The following is a 24735-nucleotide window of genomic DNA, read 5'->3' on the forward strand; positions in this document are numbered from 1 at the left end:
GTTTGCAAAGCACAAGTTTCTGTGATAAATTTTAATGTCAAAATGGCTGCCACAAATCTTATCGAAACATGCCCTTAAGAACAAACTGCTACTATTTGAAAACCGTTTCACCAAAACTCCAAACATGGTAGTTATTGTCCCAGTAACAATGGGATAAAAATATGTCAAAATGGTTATGTTTTATAAAACAAGATGGCCACCAGGTGTATGTTTGCGTCTGAAATTTCAAACTGCCTCAGTTGACAAACGATTTACTTGACTAATTTGAGACTTCACAAACATCATCCTTGACACTATAGCAATACAACTGACTTTTAAGAAACTTGTGTTAAAAACTGAGTTGAGAACTAAACTAAAAATTGAGAGCTAAACATGCTTAGACTGGTACTGATACTAGGGCTTGGGAGCTGTAAAACTGCCTGGCAGTTCTAGTTGTTTTTATTATTATGATTATTGTTATCTTTATTCATGCTTTAAGAACAACAGTGTATGCTAAATTAAACAGACTCATTATTTACCAGGAACAGATAAGGTAAACAGGGTTGCATTTAGTGGAATAGATTTATTATAGTAGCTGTTTTCTATCAAACTGCTAAACCTTTTCTGTTTTTAGGCTGAGGTTCTGCCCTATTTCTATGTATTTTTGCCTATGTGTGCATGCTTAAGCAGATGATAATGCTTTCTCATAACAAACAACCCATCACACATCTGCCATATTGTGCATGCTAGACTGCCTGTGGTGAGAGGTAAGAGACAAATACACTGCCATGATCCAGATGTGAGAAATAACAGTATAGTGAATAAATGGTAAGCGAACACAGAAACAAAACTATAGTGAAGCACACTGAATCGACCCCTATGTTTGGAAGTTGTAGGAATTCTGATACTTCACAATTGAAATATCAGTATAGTGAATACATGATAAGAGAACACAGAAACAAAGTTACAGTGAAGCACACTGAAATGGCCCCTATATTTGGAAGTTAGGAATGTTTTACAATTTCTGCTTTTGATTTTAAAGAAAAGGAAGACTGGTAAACTTAAACAAAATCTCCTTTTAAAGAATCATTCTGATTCTGTTAAAGATTGTTTACACCCCTGTCTTAAAAACCAGGGAGAGGGTTCATGGCATTGTTATGAATCAAGGGATTTTTTAGAAAGCCACCACTGACACCTCTACACAGAACCTGTTCAGTCAATGACCTAGAACCCAAACCCAACTGAGCAAACAAAACCGTTATTCTAGATCTGGGCTCAAACTGAACACTTTGTAGGCATCCCAGAACGACTACCTAAAACACACATATTGATAGCTTTGGTTACTCAAAAGGGGGCTTCTAAATAACCAAACAGTAAGGTACTTTTAAGAAAAACACAGATGGTAGAGTGTTCAGGGCTCCTGTACTGTGGAGCGCTCTCCTTGGCTCTATATGTGATAAAGCGTACAGTTCTAGGCCCCCTGCACTATGGAGCACTCTCCCTGGATCTATAAGAGATAAAGCGTACAGTTGTAGGGCCCCTGCACTATGGAGCACTCTCCCTGGCTCTATAAGAGATAGATAGTTCAGTTGTAGGGCCCCTGTGCTGTGGAGTGCTCTCCCTGGCTCTATAAGAGATTGAGGGTTCAGTTGTAGGGCCCCTGCACTGTGGAGCGCTCTCCCTGGCTCTATAAGAGATAGAGGATTCAGTTGTAGGGCCCCTGCACTGTGGAGCGCTCTCCCTGGCTCTATAAGAGATAGAGGGTTCATTTGTAGGGCCCCTGTGCTGTGGAGCACTCTCCCTGGCTCTATAAGAGATAGAAGGTTCAGTTGTAGGGCCCCTGCACTGTGGAGTGCTCACTGGCTCTATAAGAGAGGCCTCAACGGTTGCAATTTTTAAGTCAAGATTGAAAACCTGTTTTTATGATCTACTGTTTCCATTTTAATCTGACTGTCAATTTTTATTTTATTTTTTACTGTTCTTATATTTTTTTTTTATGTACTAGAGTTTTATTACTGTTTTTACAGTTTTATTGTTGATGTTTTGAAGTGGTGTTTTCTGTTAAGCGTCTTGAGATGGCTCTGCCTGAAAAGCGCTATACAAATAAAGTTTGATTTGATTTAAAGGTACAGATGTCACTAAATGTATAATACTGCATTTACGAGAGTGTGTGATAGTCTGCAGTGGCAGGGGAGTTGGGGCTTCTTGACACTGACCCTCCCCAGGGGCCCTGCTTGTAAGCTGCTTATCTGATGCTGGTGGGTTCAAGACACTCATCTGTCAGACCTGAAAACAAATATTCCAGTTGAGGGAGCTCTCGACAGCTCTGTCTTTTTAAGGTGACCCTGCTGTCACTCTAAATTACACTAGAAATGTTTCCAGTGTTAGAGTACCCTGGGTCATTATTTTTGCCTTAATATTTAGTGTCACTGTCTTTTATTCCCAACCAGAAAACATCCATCCTCTTTATTTTTGAAGCACTCTTGGCCACTGAAACGCCTTTGTATATCTTTTGTTAAGGACCGTATATCTTGGAGGGTGGAGAAGGAGAAGGTGAAAATGGGTTATAAATGGAATTAACATGTCCTGGTTTCATTCCAATAGAGTGAGAAGGACATGAACAGGACTACATTTCAAAGCAGGTACAGAGCACTTATGCTACAATTTTGTTTGCAGGTTTTTCAGACAGTTAAATCAAAACACAGTTCAGGGCCTTCCAGTAAGGTAAAAGATGTATAATGGAAGTAGTCATATACAACAGTAATGGGCTCTTTCCTAGATAACCTCCAGAAAGAAGTGAGACTGAGTTCTGATCCTGCCTCATAACTTCAACAAGCTGAATCCCGTTTAAAAGGGGATTGGCAGTTTACTTCAAATGCACTGGAGAAACATTTTGTTGAACAAGGAGAAGCATGAAAGAACTGCAGGAGTGCTGACAGCATATTGTGTCTGGCACATGTGGGAGGAAGCTGGCTGGAGCTGTGCTAGGCCCATTCTGAATGCCAGCTGCTGGACCACCTGCACTGAGAGGTCGGGTGCAGCTGACTTTGAAATCACACTCTCATTCATACCAGCCCGCCACCCTGCATCCCAATGAGCCTTTTACACCCTGCTCCACTCTGCAGAATAACAGCACTGCTGAGTGCACTGTGCATCCCAATGAGCCCTTTACACCCTGCTCCTCTCTGCAGAATAACAGCAATGCTGAGTGCACTGTGCATCCCAATGAGCCCTTTACACCCTGCTCCTCTCTGCAAAATAACAGCACTGCTGAGTGCACTGTGCATCCCAATGAGCCCTTTACACCCTGCTCCTCTCTGCAGAATAACAGCACTGCTGAGTGCACTGTGCATCCCAATGAGCCCTTTACACCCTGCTCCACTCTGCAGAATAACAGCACTGCTGAGTGCACTGTGCATCCCAATGAGCCCTTTACACCCTGCTCCACTCTGCAGAATAACAGCAATGCTGAGTGCACTGTGCATCCCAATGAGCCCTTTACACCCTGCTCCTCTCTGCAGAATAACAGCACTGCTGAGTGCACTGTGCATCCCATTGCATTATACCTGCAAGCATATTTCATGGAGTCAGTATCTACAGGGACTGAACCAGTTTGCAGAGCATTCTTCTTTTCAAACTAACACCTGAAATGCACTGGAAATGTATATGCATTAAACACTACGCTGTGCTTTGGTTTCAACTGTTACCTTTTCAAGTTGTTTAAAGCTCATGGTGTGGTTGAATGGCATTGGCAGTGACTAATACAGGAGACCCCAATCTAAATGAATGTTTCCAGTGCAAGTATCTTCAGCTGGAACACGTAATTCCCATCCCCAGTGCAGATGAAGGGTTAAACATTCAAAATGAAAACAAGCTCATCCCATCCGTTATGTTCAGCAGCCAGTAAAACAGGGAGATAAAAAATGATAATGTTGCATCATGGCAGGCGGGCGCCCGTGTGCGGTTATTGAACACAGACCATTAAACATTTACCTTTATTACCAGCGCGAGAGGGAGAGCGGAAAATGAAACATCCAACGCCGGCTGCTGGACAGCAATCAATCAGGAGTCCGTACAGCTCACCCCCCCCTCTGTCTCTCTGTCTCTCTCTCTCTCTCTCTCTCTCTCTCTCTCTCTCTCTCTCTCTCTCTCTCTCTCTTTCAGTGAATCACACTTCATATTCAAGACCAGTGCAGGCTGAATCAATACAAATCTGTTTGTTTTCAGCTCACCTTTGTCAGTCAACTGGGAACAATACCTTTTTTTTCAATACAACAAGCATCTATGTCCCTTTCTAATATTTTCAATATTATACAGTGCAAGCCCCCTGCATTTATGTAATGGCATTCATTACATCGCCACAGTCCTTCTGGCTTTGATAGTAAAAACAGTTCCAGTGTCAATTCTAGAAGATATACAGCTACTAACATATAATAAACAGAGAGCAATTTAATCAAGCTAATGTTTTCATTTTGAAGCTGACTATATTTCAGTCTGACGTGACCTACAGAGCCAAGCCCTACAGCCTGAACAGGGACCATTGGAATGAACAGTAACAGCAGATAAACTACAGGGAAAAACATATAAAGGAATCCATACAGTAACATAAGCAACACTGTGCTTCATACTAGATCCAACATTGCACTGTACTGCTTCTTAAATGGCTTCTACCCCATCAACAAGTAAGAGCTGATTACCCTGGGAAGGAGCATCGATCAATCAATCTTTATATTGTATAGCGCCTTTCATAATAGCCCACCATCACAAAGCGCTTGTTATTGGGCTTGTCACATGAACGCAGCCTGTCACTGGGTGGGAGAGATATTAATCTAGGATGCCCCCCTCCCTTACTGGGAATGATATTCCTGCAGCCCCTCCGCGAGGTGATAAATAACACTGGCACTGGCTTGGCTCATGACAGACAGAGCTTTTATGGGCAGATGTGAGTTGCCAGTGTCTTGAGGAACCCTGGCATCTGTTTTTATAGTCATTCTTTATAAGGAAGAATTAGTGCCTACTTAATATGATACAGATCTTCTAAACATTTTCTTTACTGTTACCCTTCCACCAGCACCATCTGTTTTACAAACCGGTCTCTTTACAGAGGGATGCAAATAATCCCAGACCAAGAAAAGCAAAGGTCTCCAGATAATAATAACAAAGTGAATTACTTCAGTAAATAATATTAAAATATGAGATACAGTAAACATACAGTACAGGCATAGAATGGAACAATTTCCATATCCATTCAAGTATTGATACCATGTATTCTTAAATCCTTTTTATCAAGTTTTTTAACCCCCTGGTGGTGTGAACCCACTCACTGTAGCATGGTGTAGGGATGTCTTCTCTCACAGGGTGAACTGCAAAACTGCTCAGACTGGATCTGGATATTACTGACTGTGGTGTGAACCCACTCACTAGCGCATGGGGTAGGGATGTCTTCTCTCATAGGATGAACTACAGAACTGCTCAGACTGGATCTGGATATTACTGACTGTGGTGTGAACCCACTCACTAGCGCATGGGGTAGGGATATCTTCTCTCATAGGATGAACTACAGAACTGCTCAGACTGGATCTGGATATTACTGACTGTGGTGTGAACCCACTCACTGGCGCATGGGGTAGGGAAATCTTCCCTCACAGGGTGAAATGCAGAACTGCTCAGACTGGATCTGGATATTACTGCCTGTGTAAGGCTGAGGGTTGAACATTGTCATGCAGTTTCACAGCTTTCACTAACTCACTAAGGGAACACTGTTTTTTTTCACAAATTTCTGGTGTATATGTGTGAAACACAAAATCCATCAAATCTATTAAGCCCATGAATAGAGAAAGCTAGCCTTGTTCTGGCATTGTGTTTTCTGGGAGTGTTACAAGGTGCCTCTTATCAACATGACTTCTCACACTGGCCGTGACACTTATCTTTTTGCTACACTCATTTGGGTTTGTTTTTCTGCCCCAAGACAAGACAGAAGAGGGAAGATGACAAAGTGAGTGCTTTGAGCAGAAAGTAAAGAACATATATTACTGAAATTATTACCAGGGGAATAGGCTGTTTACCAACACATTTTATTAACTTCCTGTCAGCAGAAGAAAATCTTTCTTCCTTTCTTCCTTTCTTCCTTCCTTTCTCTCTCCCTCCCTTCCTTGAGTGAGCTCACATTATTTCAGATTAAACCTCAAACATTTAATATTCCAGTTATATTTTTGGTAATAATGCATGCAAGCAGCCTGCCTTGTAAAAGAAAAGGAATATGAAAGTGCTTTTAGAGTTTAAACACATGCAATGAATCAGCTTTGTTTCTCTTTCTTTGCTCTCTTATTAACACCTTCCTTTTATCAATCATTTCAATGGGATACAGCATGGAGGACAAAGGCAGCCAATTCCTGGCAGGACCTTTCAATGGTAACTGTACAGTTTTAACAGTGTCCTTCTCAAACATGCACAACGTTCTACAGTGTACCTCCAAAACCCAAGCCTGTTTACTCACTTCAGGTTTGATAACCCTAATAGAAACAGTAGCGATTCATTCTTAACACATGTTTCAATCCTATCATTTGGAAACACGGTGCTGTTACTGCAGTTTGATTGCAGTGGTTCATATTATATTAGTAAACTATATGCAGTGTTGATTATATAGAAGATGATGAGCTCAATCCCCCATTCCCTCTCCAGTCATGTGGTACAGTTTGGCAGGGGTGGCTCCCCATGATGAGATTAGTTTGCCATGCATTATTTATAGAGGCAGAGAACGACGGAGGCAGGAGGAAGTTGGGGCTGCTATTCAGGATTGATTATCCTGCTGTTGAGGTGTTGGGAAAGCCTTCACACTCACCAAACTCCACACAATCTATCTCTACCCAAGAGCTACAGTCTAAATTTAGAAGGCAGTATCCAAGCTGAAAGGAGAATGGTGAGAGCTTGTGTGGGTGGGATGTGTGCTGGGTGTAGAGTGTGCTGTGTTCTATGTAGTGTGTGCTGTTTGCAGTGTGCTGTGTAGTGTGTGCTGTGTAGTGTGAGCTGTGTGCGATGTGTGCAGTGTGCTGTGTAGTGTGTGCAGTGTGCTGTGTAGTGTGTGCTGTGTGCTGTGTAGTGTGTGCAGTGTGCTGTGTAGTGTGAGCTGTGTGTGGTGTGTGCAGTGTGCTGTGCTGTGCTGTGTAGTGTGTGCAGTGTGTTGTGTAGTGTGTACAGTGTGCTGTGTAGTGTGAGCTGTGTAGTGTGTGCTGTGTGCTGTGTAGTGTGTGCTGTGTGCAGTGTGCTGTATAGTGTGTGCTGTGTAGTGTGTGATTTGTAGTGTGTGCTGTGTGCTGTGAGGAAAATTAAACGCGTGGTTAAATTATTCAGCTTACTTTTTAGTCTGTGGTTTTATAGTGACCCCATTGCCACAGTAATGTGTATATTGTGTGATTGTTACTGATCACGGACTATCTGATACAGTATGTTGAATAATGAAGAGTCCAGGGACGTATTAACAATATGCATCCTCTTATTGAATTTCCATTCTTTAGCACCATGGACAGCTCACTTCTACATTTCACAATACCCTGTGCACAAGCTGAAAAAGCTTTTAGTATTTTTTTTTAAGTTTGTATATATTCCAGATAGCTGATGTTATCACAGTGTGAGTACAACATAACAAAAAAACTAATTATTATTTGTGATCTGCAGCAACATCTTTCTTTTTCTCGTAAGGTGGTGCATTATCCATCGCTTTCAATACCTCTACTTTTGTCTGCAAGGATAGTGCAGGTTTTTGTGTGAGCACTATGGCAACTCCAAATGCATCATAGGATCTGTGGTCCCCAAACAGCTTTACAAGACAGGGCAGAGTCGTTAATTTGGATGCAAATGAATACATTTGGTGTTGTCCTCAGTAATGGGAGCCCAATGGGTTTTTACACATTTCTGAGCACATGGTTCTTTGCGTTTGTAAATGGCTTGTACATTGTTACTAATTATAACGCTCAATGAGTACAAACAGAATAATTTGTTACCAGCAGACCAGAAAAAAATGACAAGGAAAAGAGACTTAGGTCATGGGAGAAGCAATTAAAAAAGTAGGAATGCTAGAACATCTTCATACAGTGTATTATATTACCATGGAATTGATGTGTTGAGAAGTGGCAGTTCTCTTTACTGTTCTCTGGATTCGGTTCTTCTCTATTTATTCAATTGGGTTGTACCCAGTATTTGTCATGTACTGTACAGCTCTATTTATTATGAAGCCCCTGTGACTCAGTCCTCTCCACTCCAGCATTGTCGGTGATGAAAGGCAGCTTTCTCCATTCCTCCCAAGTCTATCACTGCCTGTTCTGTGGAGCAGAGCCCTGACTCACTCTGCCCTCATTAACCAGCACCTCTGCTACTATATTAACATTAATTTTGAATTATAATGAATAGATCTCCAATCCTACAGCTATTTTTATGAGCAGGTATTGTCTTGAAATGTATGTCTTACATATACAATGTCAGTCCTCTCACAATCACCGTGTTACTTAAGCTGATTGTTATGCGCAGTTTAAGTGATTCAGTCACACCTGCTGTTTACTTTTCTCCAGGCCCCACTGCTCAATGGGAAGCATGCCTGCACAACATGGTCTCTCGCTGATCAGCAACTAAAGGAATTCACCTGACAGCCTTCCCATAATGGTGCCACTCTCGTATTGCTAGTGATGTACAGTAGGGGCGACCTGTAATCCCAAGAGAACCCCACTGAACGATTATTACAGCTGTGTGAGTAATCACCCCATATACAGAACAGCAATAGAAAACATTATCCATCTGTTTCAACAGCAGTTTGGTAAACATGTGTGTGTGTGTGTCAGTGTGTGTGTGTGGGTGTGTGCGTGTGTGTTTGTGTGTGTGTGTCTCCCACATTATCCCCAGCTCTTGATTGATGTCAGAAATCTGCTCAGTGTTTGCTAATAAATTCATAAAATTCATTTTCCTTTCTCTCTCCTACACTGTGTCGTGACTTTCTCTGAGGCATGAATAGAAAGAAACATAATTCAAACAGCCCAGGGGCCATCTTCTGCTATAGACACACATTCTATAGGTGCTTTCACTGGCTATAGGCTTGGGTTAGACCAACCTACCAGTAGAGCCCCCGGTGCAGCCCTGGTTATTGTGGGGCTGGCCTCTGTCACTGTCTTTCAGTGCTGAACAGTTACCGAAGCAATCTTGAAAACAATGCATGCATTGCTGTGCAATGCACTTCTCTACTACGTACGCAATACATTACTTCATCCATACTGTACTCTTGTAACATACACACACGTGTTGATTTGTAAGTGCATGATAGCTTCTTATTCTATATGCTCTTGTAGATGGTCTGTGTTTCTGTTTATTTATATTAGATACAGTGCAAGCCTAAACACCGAAATATTCTACTCACATCTCAGAGCATTAAAAATATTTTGATCCAATTGCATCAAAAAACAAGCAAAACTAAAAGTTTAACAGCGGAATGGCCAGAGGCTTAATTTCTGAAAAATTCTAACTCTTTTGGGTATGACTAGGGGTGGATTTCATTCTAGTGATTAAGTGTGACCTCACAATTTGAAGTGCTAATACATATCTGTGCTTTATTATTAGGAGTTTCACACTGGTAGCATAAGAGAATGTGTTTCAATGGTGTTTATTTTTTCAATAAGAAATAACAAATGTTTAATGATCAGTGACTTTTCTCGACTTTACGGCAACATTCAATCAACTTTTCATTTTTGTATGATGCCAAGGTATGTTCAGGGCGTGTATGGAAATGTAATTTAAGAGGGAAACAACATGTGTCATTTAGCATCACCATATTTAATCTACCCCTCATGAAGAATTCATCACAGTGCTGAACTGCACATCAATCCACAATAAACAGTGCTGCTGTTTGAGTGCCCAGGTTCAAAGCACTCCCAACACTCTTTCAATCAGAAGCTTCCAGTGATGGGTTGCCAAATATTCAGCCTCCAGTGCCATTGCTGCTAACCAAGGCTCTGTTGGCATGGCAACATGTAACATAGAGCCAGCTGCCCTGAGCTGAGCAATATGCACCGTCCAGCCAGTCCATTCAAGCTCCTTCAACTGGACTTGTATTGTATCCCCCTTGGGAGACCTGACTGGGAAAGAGCTGAATCTGCTAGTTTAATAAACAGCGAGGGAGAGTGTGTAGAGATGCAGGTTTCTAATCCAGCCAGTTTAATAAACAGCGAGGGAGAGTGTGTGACGTGTGTTGTTTATAAGCAACACAATTAAAATTCCACTAAACTGCTGTGCAAAGACACTCCTACCCAGCTCCATCCCCTCTGCCCAATTGAATCAAGCTATTACCTTTCATCTGTTTGTAAAGATTAAAGACCATAAAACCTGGGGTGTCACCTTTGATAATCTTTGGTGCAGAGAGCTAATAGGAAATCCATTCACTGACAGATTTGTTATTCTTTTTTTAAGAAGGCCCCACTCATCCCTTCCGCAGCCAGACAGTCGTTAATTGTCCAGCTGGCTAAGAAGGAGCTGGAGACAAGGGCTCTGTTGTGGCTGAAAACATCAGCCTGGCAGTTTCTGAAGCAGTCCAGGATGCAGCAGTACACTGGATAAATAATTAAGGCTGAGGTTATGATTACACAACAATTACTTTCAGCTTCTCATATATTAAAAGCCTCTCATAAAACATAAACACCCCCCCCCCCCCCCCCCCCCCCCCCACTGCCCTCTCTAAATCATGGGTCCCCAGAGGCCAGCATTAAGCATGTCAGGAACTACCTCTCTGAGCCAAGGAATAGCTGTCTTTTAACGTGACAGTTAAGAATACTAGAATTAGAATCAAGCTGGCACGTATATCATTCATATATCAGACAGAGATTTCAAATGAAGGTAGTAAAGGTTCTAGAGTGTTTCAAAAAGAGTAGTGTGTGTTTATGAATCTCTTATAAGGTTTTGCATGTATTTCTGCTGCCTCCGATGCCTTCCCCAGAAAAAGAAAATGACTGTTTCTGGTACTGCATTGTGACCCTCAATTAAAAACCATTGGAAGCAGTGTTTAACTCACACTTAATGTGCAAAGTCTGCACTCTGGTCTCTCTCAAGTGTTCCAGTGAGAGTTTTCTGGATATCTCAGTTTGTATCCCCCCCCCCCCCCCCCCCTTCCCCGCCTTTTGCTGAGGGACCCTCTGTTTAATAATTGATAGAGGCTCCCTCAGGTAAAAAAAAGAAAATGTTCTCATAAAGACAAACGCTCATAAAAGACATTGAAAAAGCTGACACAGGCCTGGAGAGCTTAGACAAAATCAGCCTGGAGATTATTGCACTGAGACAAACAGCTGACTAGGAAATGTGCTTTAAACACACACACACACACGCACACACACACACACACACACACACACACACACACACTCACACACACACATGCTCAGTAACCCCGGTTGCATCAGTAAACCCCAGCGTGGAATAACTGGCTGACATTTCTTATTTGGATTATGAAGTTTCCGAAGTGCAAACAGTTTGAGAGTATCACTGAATTTTCAATTTCACGAGTCTCAACACCACATAACACCAATCCATAGCCAGCAACAGGTCTCTAACAATACTCTTTACCATTTAGCATTTTTGAAATACATCCGAAGAAAATGACCAGCTCTCTATTAGCATTGTTTTAACTCAGTCTCTTCGGTGGTCACAATGGAGGGACTCCACTGTATAATGGGCATATTTTTCCCAGTTCCAGTTGCTAGCAGAGAGAGGAGTTTGATTACAACACACAAAGTAAGATTTTGCGGTTAGTTGTCCATTTTGTGTACTTTCCTAAATCCTGTTCATTCCACTCAATTGCAGATCTGAAACATGTTAAATGCATAGATCAGATGGTTAGCAGCATCGCAATAGGTTGTGAAACATGTAGATTAAACTGCAGCTGCATTCAAAAGAGCCAGGCAGAACGAACACGTAGTTGTATCTGTGGCTTCTAACAGAGACAGGTGAAGTCTAATTTTGATGGATTAAATGAAGTATGTTTTTCCTAAAACTGTTTTAGAATAGCTACTTTAACATACCATAACAGTTTCATACACACACACAAAAATCATTCAATCTGTCAAATTCATCAATAAAACGTGTTCAAATGCCAGAGCTATCAGTTTCCTTTGTAATCCCAATGCACACTACAGTACATACAACATAAACAGAACACCATGGTTAATTACCATCTCTCACCAGGGAAGCCTGTAACTAACTTGGAACTTTGCCGCTTCTGAATTATTTATTTCCTCTTTTAAAATATTTCTGCTGATTTCAATCTGAACTATTGTGTATCCTTGATATTCACTGCATTCTATAAAGTGTATGAAATCCTCTTTAAATACAATTTCCCATAGCTAGTGTCAACACCAGCATCCCTTTGCTGTGCTCTCATGCAGTAATTGCAGCTTTTCTTCCATATTTCACCCCTGAAATAACGAGGACGAGCAAAATGCATTTGCACACAGCATAGAGAATGTCATAATGCTTAGATATGTGCCAGCAGGAATAATTTGATATATAATTCATACAGTATTTTTAAAAAGGGCAGACTAAGAACAGAGATGGAAGATACTTTTATATCTTTAGCGAGGATGTAACAGCTCGGGTAGAGACTTTAAACAAACACAGCAGATACAAGTATAGCTAAGAAGCAACCAGTAACACTGGTGTGTCTACCATCTTCCACTGGCTATGAACAGATAAGCCTTTAGACTGGAAGAGGTGCACTTTGGGAGTGTATTGCACCCAGTTACCCAGTTACACGAGAGGGGCTGAGAGGAGATTGTGGAGAGAGTTGGGGTGGGGAGGGGGCTGGGAGGGGGGGGGGGGGGCTTAGAAGGGAGGGGGGGGGCTGGGAGAAGAGGGGCAGGATGGCAGCAAGACCTGTACAATTCTGTTGGTCACTGAGGAGTAAGAGATACAGTGAGTGTCAGTCCTTAAGCCACATCTTTTCTTGCTTCATTTCACCACATGTACAGGATCTACAGTCTGCCTGTCACACTGCAGCATCCAGAATCAACTGACAGCACATTGCAGACAGTGAGCGACTCTGAGACGTGCAGGTGAACAGGCAGTGAGACGCACTGCTGGTATTGATACGACTCACTCCTTTGTACAATACTTAAGATGCAAAAAGCATATACAACAGCAGTACAATTTCCACTTATCATGGCAGAGAACTTCCGACAATAGGCACTTCTTAAAAAGATCTACGTTATTGTAATGTATCTGAACTATGAATGGTGGCGTTATTTCCTATTGTTCTGTTTGTGAGACTATTACAGTTTTACCAATGTTAAGCTTGCTTATACTGTACATTCAATGTCTTCTCATGATTAACCATGGTTTGACTCAAACTCTACCACACATATTAGTAATTTACTTTGCCTACCTAGGTCTTAATAAGCTTTTATGCTTGATATTCCACTGCAAACGTTTTTTAGGGCAATTTTTTTTTTGGTCTCTGCTTAGCCCTTGGATGCAGCCGCTCTGTCCTAATTATAATAATAACCTCCCCCTGCAGGCTTGAGGAGACAGGCATGAACTAAACAGGCTGGGACATGAAATTAGATCTGATTTAGATAAAAGGCTATTGCTTAAGACAAACACAATTGTATTAAATTTCCTCTTTGGCAGACAACACTCTTGTAGGCAAGGATACAGATGCCTAGTGAAACAGATTTTTGTAATCTTTTTTATGTTTTTCATTAAATTGATTCTTTTAACTGAGAGCTCTGTGGACAGGGTGCAAGACTGCAAGCAGATTCACAGACCCTAATACTCTGAAGGATGCCAATAATCTTATCTAAAAAAACTCTCAGTGTTCCCTTGTGCTGCAGGGAGGCAGTGTGAATCCATACTACAGTATTACTGCTGAGAAAGGCTTGTTCTCAAAATCACAGGGCTGGCTCTGAGCCTCTCCCAATGCTCTTAATCATGAACTAATATCTGAGTGAAGAAATAAATCAACTGCCCTGGAAGAAAAACCATGATCTCTGGATGATTGTGTGGCACTCAAGGTTGAAGTGCAAGCAAATCAATGCAATGCAGTAGAATACGCCATGGCCCCCTTTTCCACCAGAACACAACAATCCCCATAGCAGCACATCATGATTGTATTAGACCTGGAATAATCTGCAGCCTATCTACAAAATAACCAGGAGCTGATTTAGTGAAGTGAAAATGCAATCCTCTTCAAGGCAATGATTCTCCTGAACCCTCCAGTTAAATTCTAGAACTCAACAAGGCTATTCTGTATGTATACTGCAGCTCTGGATGCTGAATTCTAGAATACAACAAGGCTATTCTGTATGTTTAGCACAGCTCTGGATAACACTTCTACAGTACCGTAAATGGAAGGTCACATACCTCATATTAAAAGTGGGGAACCATAGGAATCAATAGGAAACAATTCAATCACATATAATTACATTTGCAACTTTACTTTCTATCTACCTTGCTGTACTGTACATGTGTAGAACTGGTTATTTTTTAATGCTCAATACATTTTTGAAAAACATAACATAACAAATCTGATTGAAAGTTGGCTTAAAAGTGGACAGTGATTGCTTTTTGACCTTTATTAAATCTCTATGTTCTATCAAAAATCCAGAGCCTTCACTAAGTGAGACAAAGGAGAGTCCAAAATAGCCCTACTGGTATTGTGTTTCATGCAGTTTGACTGCCATGGCAATGCAGCTGCTATTGTGTTTCATGCAGTCTGACTGCCATGGCAATGCAGCTTCTATTGTGTTACATGCAGTCTGACTGCCATGGCAATGCAGCTGCTATTGTGTTTCATGCAGTCTGACTGCGATGGCAATGCAGCTGCTATTGTGTTTCATGCAGTTTGACTGCCATGGCAACGCAGCTGCTATTTGTTTCATGCTGTCTGACTGCCATGGCAATGCAGCTGCTATTGTGTTTCATGCTGTCTGACTGCCATGGCAATGCAGCTGCTATTGTGTTTCATGCTGTCTGACTGCCATGGCAATGCAGCTGCTATTGTGTTTCATGCAGTCTGACTGCCATGGCAATGCCCAGACTCTGCGGAACATGCAGGGCAAGAGGGCTCAAGGCCTAGCAGTGCAGTGAGAGGATTGCATCTGTTACTATTTAAATCCCCCCACCACATACTGATCCAAGCAATTCAGGGAGGTAAAGGCATGTCTTATTAAAAGGCATGGATGGTGGGAGAATCACAATGAGAAAATTAATTAAAATGTAAATTGAGCCCTGATTCAATGCTTCTGCCTTCTAGCCAAAATAGCTATATTCATCCTGTGCGTGCATATAATTCCATTTAACACAGATATAAGCAGCAACATCTCTAAATGCCGGTACTGTACTGTATGAACATGTATAAGCAGCTGGAGGTTAAACGAGCCATATCGCACATCAGTGGAAACAGATTTCTATCAAAACATGAGACATTTTGTTTCTTCCCTTGTTTTTGAGAATTCAACATCTGCCAATGGTATATTCTAAAACTTTTTTTAATTAACTTTGTTTATGGGAACAGGAGACTTTGCTGTTGTTATATAACCCTGGGTGTCTTCGCACAGAAGGGCAAAGGATAGGAAAAAATCAAGAGAAGAGTGGCGGCTCCCGTAGGAACTGCAGTGAAAAAGATAAAGTCAATGAAGATGGCACAGGACCAAGCCAAACACACACAGCTAGCACTGAACGCATTCACTTAGCAGACAACAGCCAGCACAGGAGGCCACAAGGTATTCTAATGTAGTTAAGTAGAGATACAGCAGGCCATTACTGTCCCACGGGGGCAGAAAGAACAAATACATAGCCACAGGCTCCGATACTGTATTCAAGGCAGTGAAAAAGTGAAAATCCAGCTCACACCCAAGGGTACTTAGAAAAATCCATCTTACCTTTCATTCCAAACTTGGAGCGGCGTCCATATTTGTTGATGAGGACAAAGAGCACCACAAGAAGGACACAGGCGAATCCGGCAAGGCCGACTGCAATCGAGACCTGCAGTGGAGAGAGAGCCCTGGGATATAAAACACTCCTGTGAACACAGGAACACCACACTGGTCAACTCGCCATATCCCTTAGAAAAGTTTACCACAGCGTTTGAAGTGTACTCTGTCATATGAACAGGTTAGAAACATGGCATTTAAAAGCGCTTCATTGGTCATTAATAGAATGCAATCCCTATTACCCACACAGCTCAAAATATTCCAGATGTTACCATTAATAATGCAGCATTTAGCCTCGACTAGGTCTGCTTTTCTATTCATATCACAGAATATTTTTTACTAAGTTTACAGCAAGATTTACATAAGATACAAAATAAATGCTCAACCTATGAAAAATCTAAACTTCAATAACACAAGAATGGAAATAGCAGTTTGAGCTACTCTGGAGTTTAACTAATGTATGATTGGTTTAATTTCATTTAATTTCAAGCTTACAAAACCTGGAATGAATCAATCTGCCATGCAGTGGATGTCTGAAAACCTCCAGACAGAAACAGTCAGGAGATCTTTATAATGACCTGAGGTTCTGTGATAAACAAACAAAGGCAGTGGGGTTTGTCAGCACACTCACCCCGAAAGTGTCCTCTTCTGGCTTATGAGTCACACTTATAGGAGGCGTGGGGGTACTAGAATACACTAGCAGAGAGACAGAGACCAGGTTAGATGTCCCTATCATCAAATTAACCTCACTGTCCTTGCAGTATGCAACACATTCCAACAGTGCTGTAAAAACTAGAATAATGGGGCTATGATAAATTCTTTGTTTCTTATTCTTAAATAGTTAATGGCTAATATTTGATCTTCCAGATACATATTTCTATGCTGTACTTTACATACATGTACAACCAATTCAGATTTTCCTTTTTGCTGAAAGTCACAATATTAATCACTGCACAAGGGACTGCATAATTCCAAGCAGAACGTATATGTCCAGTAATTAATGTCTGTTCAGAGAAAATATCTATTTACTTACAGATACTTAACAGACATTTAGGGTTAGGGTTTTTTTTATTATTACCTACAGAGTGTATTGTTTTTTGTGAACTTGTCACATTTCAAAAACAAACAAAACAACACAAAACAAATCAAGCTGAACCAGTATAGATCTGAACTATGTAACTGTGGTATTAAGTGAGCAGGTATAGCACTTGAGAGACGAGGGGAACTGGATGTTTTAAAGCCAGTTAATTGGCTGTTGGACTGCCATGGGCAGAGTTCAACAGTGAAGAGAATCAATGCAGCCCCCCTCTTGCATTCCAGATACCCAGGCCTGCTCAATAATAATTAGCATCACTGCATCACATCTGTTGAACTTTCAATCCATTCATCTTGGGTTGATTTGGACAAGTTGTAGTCTTTTCCTTCACTGGGACTGCTCAGCACACCTCTGCAGGGTTTGACTGTGTGTAAACCCTCTGTGCTGTTGAGGGAGTCAATCCACTTTATTGACAATCCTTGCCAGTCACCAATCTCATGAAGTCTGCATGTTTTAACAAAGTGATCTGAAGGGGTTATGGAGGTGCTATGAAGTGGACATGAAAGGTGAAAGATGAAGGTCAACGTCAAAGAATGCACTGCCTTTCATTTTCACACAATGGTTACATTGGCACAGAAACCACACTGTGGGTGTCAAGTATGCTTGTAGAATACATGACCAACCAAGTCAGAGTTCACCTTCAATAAAGGAAGTGTTGCTACTGTTAACTTAGAATAACGACTTACTGATAGCACCATGGTTTGCTTGAACCCTTAATAAACACATGAGGACATATAGCCTTTTTGTTCAACTGTTTTTCATCCTGTGTCCATTATATCAATGTATTAAGGCACAGATTTACTGGGGTCTTCAGTTACTGTATTATATCAATGTATTATAGCACAGACTTACTGGGATCTTCAGTTTCTGTGGAGGGAAAAACAAGGAAAAATCATGTGAATAAAAACTGCAAAAAGAAAACCTCAATAAAACATTTTCAACACAATAGTGATGCAGAGTGCTGTAATTACACCTATAGTTGTTATCTGACCACATGAAAGCCACACAGAAAAATTGAAATGCTGCTTTATTGTTTCACAGGGTTGTAGGAGTCTTAAGTCCATCTAGGTTTCTTACTAGAGGTATTCAATACAATTGCTTGTGTTACCTTTCCCAAAAAAGGTTAAGGTTGCAAATTGGAGTAAAAACCTTTTCAAACGGGCCATACAGCAATAGCTGCTCAGTGGTTAACCAAGGTAATTCAGCACCATACATCTGTGAGTATCAATATGCATATTAACAATAACAATGACATTGGATAAGGACTAAAGAAGATCTTAATTGCTATCTACTGTATTAACTTGTGTGGTTTAATATACACGCTGGTGTAGCTTATTTCATTCTATAATACTGCTGAATGGCATAAAACTTTAACATAGAATTTACTGGTATTTTTCAATTTTATGTTTCAAAAACTTCCTTGAACCATAATATACTGGTAATATGGTGCAACTAAAAAAAACAGCAGCTCCCTGTGTAATGAATTGTGGGTTCCCTCTCTCCTGGGATTTCACCCTAACCGGAGCAGTCAGGCATGCCTCAGGAAGTGCTCCCACTCACCCTCGAAGGGGGCGTGCAGGAAGTGTGCATAGATAGTGTCGTTGACGAAGCCCAGCCCATTCCATGCCTCCAGGGTGTAGTTGCCGTTATTGTAGTGTGTGGGGTTTATGAAGATTAGGCAGCCCTCCTGGTAGTCCTGGTAGTCTCCCTTGTCAGTGTAGATGTATCCATTGTCCCCGATCTCCACTCCATTGTGCAGCCAGCGCAGCTCTGGAGGAGGGTTCCCGCGCACAATGAATTCCACGCATGTGTCGTGTCTGCGCTCAGGCTCCACCAGCTTCACGATGTGTGGGGGGTCTGCAGTGCAGGGAGGCACGGGCTTTACAGTGAGGCAATGGACTTTGCTGCTTATTTACTGCTTTTGTATTTGTTTAATTTCTGAAAGATGTTGTCCTTGTCCTACCTCCCCTGTGCACAAGGCTCTGCTACACTGTGAAGCTATTGGCTGCTCAGGTGAAACTAGGCCTGAGGTCCATTCCTGCAACTGAGGACCTGCTGCAAGAGCTGAGTAGAGCATCAGTGAAATGAATCAGAACCTCAGAACACAATCATTTCAATAAATTAATTATTAGCCCACCAGTGAATTGACCTTCTCATACTCAGAGTCAGAGTCTTAGAACAAGACTAGAGTGTTAAGTATATAAACCAGCCAGCAAAAATCTTAATAATTCACATCTAGTGAGACAGTCTCCCCTTGTTATTGGTTTCTATTTTTTAAATTTATTTTTTATAGTTTCCAGTACCACAAAATGACCCCATATAATTCTGGTTTCCAATATTGCTCAAATGTTCAACAAGAATCTTTAAAGAAAAGTGAAATCCTGACCAAACATTTTCTGACTAAACTGATAAGTTTGTTTTTACTCTACTTTCAGAGGCTTTGTTATAAAAATGCAGCTGTAGAAAAAAAGAAAGTAAATCTACCTATATCCACCCAACAGGTGCAGGAGACACCTCAGTCTATATTTACCCAACAGATGCAGGAGACATCTTTACAGCACTGTTACTCATCTGTGTGTGAGTGTGAGTGTGAGTGTGAGTGTGAGTGTGAGTGTGAGTGTGAGTGTGAGTGTGAGTACGGTGTGCATACCTGAGAAGCAACTTCAACAGAAGTGTCCTCGAGTGGCAAAGAGCCAAAGACATGGGGCAGAGATGAGCACAGCTCAATAACACTCACACTGAACGGACAGCAGGACAGTGGAGTTGGTTATCCCCACCACATTCTCCGCTATGCAGGTCAACTGAAAGCCATTGTCCTCCCAGCTGACATTGAACAGAGTCAGGTTGATGGAGTGAACATTCGGCCAGTTCACGTTGGTCTGGGGGTAAGGGGAGAGAAAGAGCGAGTCAATGCAAGCAGCAGTGTGCAACAGTCTGGCTTTGTGAGAACTATCACATTGCTCAAACCCATCTATCACATCCACATTCCAAGCACTCCAATGAGCGCTCACAGCACTGCTCTCACCTGGTGTGTGTTTATGGAGTGAAGACCTGTGACAATCCAGTCGACGTCGGGCAAGGGGGACCCCGAGCCGTTACAGGTGACCACCACGCGCTCTCCCTCCATGACTGTCAGGTTACTGTGGCTCACACTGATCTCTGGTAGGTCTGGCAAGGAAGAGAGGCAGGGAGATGAGTCAGAGGCTGCAGTGTGTTTAATACCCTGCTTCCATTTCTTTGTAATAGCACAGCTGCAATGGTATTTAAATGTTGAAAACTATCAACAATCAGCATGTTACTGGGTCCACTGGTATTTTTCTAAGGTTGTTTATGATTACATGGAATATACAGTAGAGTAGAATTTGTATAACTTTCAGGTGTGTCTGACTACATGGAGCTACAGTGTTCCCTGCTTAAAAGGTAACCTCTATTGCACAGAACTCGTTATTCAGTAACTGCATGGTGTAAAAGGTAAATGCGGCAGGAATGTTTTGCTTGTTAATGATCCAGGCAGCCCTGGGCAGGTCAGTAAGGCCTATTCAACTAATTCCAATGCACAGGACATTGTGTTAATTCATCAGAGTGATCCTATACAATTGTCCATAGTGAGTACTGTTTGTTTGAGTTGTTTTGAGTCTTATGAGTAGATAGCATGCCCTACCACACAATGTGATGTTCATGTCCTGGAGTGGAATCACCTCCGACTCCCCAGTCTTACAGAACAGCTGCTGGGTGTGCAGCCCAGCCTCCCCTCGCTGCTGCCACAGCTGCACCCAGCGAATGTCACAGCTGCAGTTGAACAGGATGTTATCCAGCCTCCTGCAGGAAAGCACACAGCTTGGTTCAGTCACACGGGAATGGAAGTAGGTTAAGGACAACGATGTCTCATCCCACTGAGTGGCCCCAAACATCCATCACATTGAGACTGGAGAACAAAGCACACGTTCCATATTCAAGCAGCCCAGCCTACACCATGTGTTGCCTGCTGCTGTGTGTACTGCACAGGGCACAGAACACCACACAAACACACACAGTAAACAAGGTGCACGTGCTGCTCCTGGAAGTCTCTATGGGAATGCTTGGATTTGTACAGACACCAGTATTTTTAACTCATTCTTTAGAGCAATAAAGTCATTTTTCAGAACAGCCTCTGAATTTAAAGGTCTGTTGGGTAATAAGACATTTGTATCTAATGCAATGATCCTCGTACACTAAAGGGTTAATTGTGGAAAGGCCTATCTCTGTGTAAAAGTGCCCCAGCAGGAGGAACACTTCTATTGATAATACTGGTTTTGAACCTGGTTGCTAGGAGAGGAGGAAGCCCCCGTGCTGAATGTGTGAAGTGCTTTATTATAACCAATGCTTGTACCTGTGAAATTCTGCTGGGCTGTCACCAGTTTTAACAAGCAAACCCGTTGAAACTTGGCAGGCAGCCTCTGCCTCTTTCCTTTCTACTCAGAAATGTTTGAAGCTGTGAATGAACTTGAGCAGAAGACACTGGTCTACAGAAACATTTGAACTGGTTGTAAATTAATTCAATTTATAGTGTTGCTCAGTATACCTCATTTCTAAAATATAATGTCTCCAGATAGTAATGGATTTTTTCCAATCCTTGGTGACAGTTATTTTAAGTTTAAAATACAGACTGGCCTTAGATTACTACAAACAGCAGCTCTGGTAAGCCAATGAGGATAAGCATTGAAACTGCAAGTTAAATCTTCTACTGTATAAACTCCTGGAGGGAGTCATTTTATAGCATCATTTTTAAGATAAATGAGTATATATATATTGTATAGCCTGTAAGAAAATAAAAAACGATCACTCAAAACAGTATAAGTGAAGTGATCTTTCACTGGCACACTGTCAGTTTTTGATTAAGCGTCTGATGTGTTTTCCTTGGTGTTGTATTGTGCATCATCTCTTTCAAAGCCAGCCAGGATGCTGTCAGTTTGATTAGCTGTTCGGTCCAGACCAGTTCAAATAATGCATACTTTGTTTTAGTACACAATAAAAGATTTGGGTTTGGGTTAAACATTTTTGGATGGGATGTGCTGAATAAATGTTACTCCAGGCTTCACAAGTGCTTTCCCTTCAGTATACTAACAGTTTTCAGTTTTCAAGATAGGAAGCAGCTTGGAGTATTTTTGTACATTTCTGATTAAATATTTCTCTAGTAAATGTTAAAAAACTTAGGATTCTGGCTGTGCGAGTCCCATAAAAATGTTCCAGTATTTTTGTCGGGCACTTTTTCTTGAATGATGGCATTTGCAGATTCAGTTCATTAGCACGATTTTCAGCTTTTAAAAATAATTCTCTCTCTGCAAAAAAGTGCTAGCATAAAATAGCATAATTAAAAAATGTGCTGTTTTTCCACTAATTGTACTACTTCAGCTGGATTCAAACATGAAGGGGACACACGCTCCAGTCCTTAACTTCACTTATCAGGGAACGTGTCCAAGTACAAGTGCAAGTAACAGCACGTTATGAGGAAATCTGTTCAGTTTATGAGTGACAGTAAGTGCAAATGCAATACATTGATAAGCAGAAATCAATATTCTGGAGATGATTATTGGAGGGACCAGTGTCCCTGCTTGACCCCCTTGTGCACACCCCTGGTTCAGAATGTAATATATATACATGTTTTTTTTTTTAATTTGTCTGTTTTTTGTATTTTATGTGATGTGCTATGCCGCTGTCTGCCTCCATTTCTCAATGCAATCCCCATAGAAATAAACCTTCAGAAATGAACAAAACATAAGAATGATTAACTTGTTGATCATGCAGGGAAAAAAAAAAAAAAACCTATTTCCCTACCAAAGAAATATGTTTTAATTCCCTTTCATCATTAAAATGAATTGCAATGTAGCAGTTATTTCTTTATTTCTTTTTTATTGAGGGCTTCATATTTTAGTAAATATAATGTGCTGTTTGGAGGTGTACAGAGAGGTGCTGTGTTGCTATATCCAAGTTTGAGATTTCTATTATAGCTTCTTCTCTCTATTATATATGTGAAGGTCCCTTATCCAAGTTACTGAACTCTACTGAGAATAGGAATCCTTATCTGCAGATATAGATAGCCCTTGTCTTTGTGCGCTGCCCCATTTTAACACAGACCATTGAAAAGTAAGCTTTGTTCCAGTGTCTCAGGAAAATGAGACTGTAGCATTGTTGAACCCTCTGGAATGATTCTGGGTTAAGTTCCCTCTGTCTTGGTGCAGCCTGTGGGCTTTAAGAATTGGAGAATGTCTTCTTTGAAAACTTACAGTTCAGAGAGTTGCAGCGTCTGGAAGAGCTGCCATGACAGGGTGCTCAGTGGGTTCCTGGAAAGATTTCTGTCAATTAAAAAAGAGAGAGAAAAGAAATGACACACTGCCTGTCTGTGATTGTCTAAACTGCCAATGCAATGAGGGGAACTCAGCAGCCATTTCAATAAAAAGTTCAATATCCATTTTACATAGAAAGAAAAGAAATAACTCAATAGTCAAGAAGATAAAACGAACATGAAAGTTAGATCCGGGATCCACGTTGGCTGCTGAATGTTGAAATGTGTGCCATGGGGTTGCAGACAGAGCTATGAAACAAACAGCCCTCATTATCAATATTTATTGAATAGCTGAAATCCTTAACACCCAAACACTGCCGTGTTAGACCTTAACAGGCCTGGTGACAAGAAATCGATCCACTCCATTATTTTTATTACATTGCATGCCCCTGCCTGGGCTGCTGTGTACAGTGTGCAGGAAGGCTGTTGAGAGGCCTGGATGGTTGCCCTCCATGCATGCCCTGGCCCTTCAATTCTGAAGGTGGTTCTGTGTCCATTCTGTTGCCGCACCCTTGACATGTTGTTGTCTCTGAACCCACCTTTCTGAAAATGTACAGGGTTTAAAACTCTCACCCTCACAGTATAATGCCACAGTGTGCTTGCTGAGGCAGCTTTTTTGGTTTAAAAATGCAGTTCATGCACCAGAGTTTGGGTAGTTTATTTAATGTTTGGCCAAGATGGCATAAAAAATACAAACGTCATTACCTTGAAGAAGTCTAATCAAATCAAATTGCAGTGAAATAGTTGTGTTAAACCAGAACGGTTATAACCCCTATCCGACTCTCTTGTTTTAATTGCGATGACAAAACCACCACCAGGTTTACAAATCCTCAAGGTTGTATAATTGGTCGTTGTGTTATAACAGGAATACATTCTGTTATTGCTGTAAATAAGCATGACATCCAAAATTAGATATTGCAGTGAATTGTAACACTTAAGTTATTTTGAAATCTAATAAGAACCTAAAATGCATACAATTCAAAACTGCTTTGCAAATGATGCCAATGTTCTTGCTAGAAAAAATGCACTAATTGATATTGGGGGTTATTGATTTTAGTACTGATAACATCTCTGGACCATGTCCATTTGATGTTTTCTTTGCAAGTTTTAAGGGCGTTATTGGTCTATTTGTGGTGAAACAGTTTAAATAGATATACATACAGCAAACTATACCTCATTTCCAACAAGAGTTGAAGATTGGCATCTCCCCTAATTTCTCTCCCAGTTTCATCACAGGGTGCTGTCTGTAGCTCTTTAACTCAAGCATATCAGTGTCACTAACTCAGAGTTCATATCAGGGCTGGCAATGCCCTTCTGCTGTGCATCTCATTATCACTCCTGACCAAGAGAGAGGAAGGGTGCTATGATTCCTAGCCCTCTGCTTT

General features: G+C 41.2%; 1 protein-coding gene across 2 annotated transcripts in view; it reads right to left on the reverse strand.

The window, feature by feature from the left end:
• Nucleotides 1-24735, reverse strand: part of LOC121294429 (NT-3 growth factor receptor-like) — a 74642-nt gene that overhangs the window by 26102 nt on the left and 23805 nt on the right. For both annotated transcript variants that reach the window (XM_041218110.1, XM_041218109.1), the window contains exons 4-11: nt 23292-23360; nt 20690-20847; nt 20054-20196; nt 19766-19907; nt 18589-18885; nt 17881-17895; nt 16564-16628; nt 15882-15984 (exon numbers count right to left, since the gene is read on the reverse strand). In XM_041218110.1, the coding sequence (XP_041074044.1) occupies nt 15882-15984; nt 16564-16628; nt 17881-17895; nt 18589-18885; nt 19766-19907; nt 20054-20196; nt 20690-20847; nt 23292-23360 (992 nt within the window). The remainder of the gene's footprint in view (nt 1-15881; nt 15985-16563; nt 16629-17880; nt 17896-18588; nt 18886-19765; nt 19908-20053; nt 20197-20689; nt 20848-23291; nt 23361-24735) is intronic.

Source organism: Polyodon spathula, chromosome 19 (genome assembly GCF_017654505.1).
Source record: "Polyodon spathula isolate WHYD16114869_AA chromosome 19, ASM1765450v1, whole genome shotgun sequence".
Taxonomy (NCBI): domain Eukaryota; kingdom Metazoa; phylum Chordata; class Actinopteri; order Acipenseriformes; family Polyodontidae; genus Polyodon; species Polyodon spathula.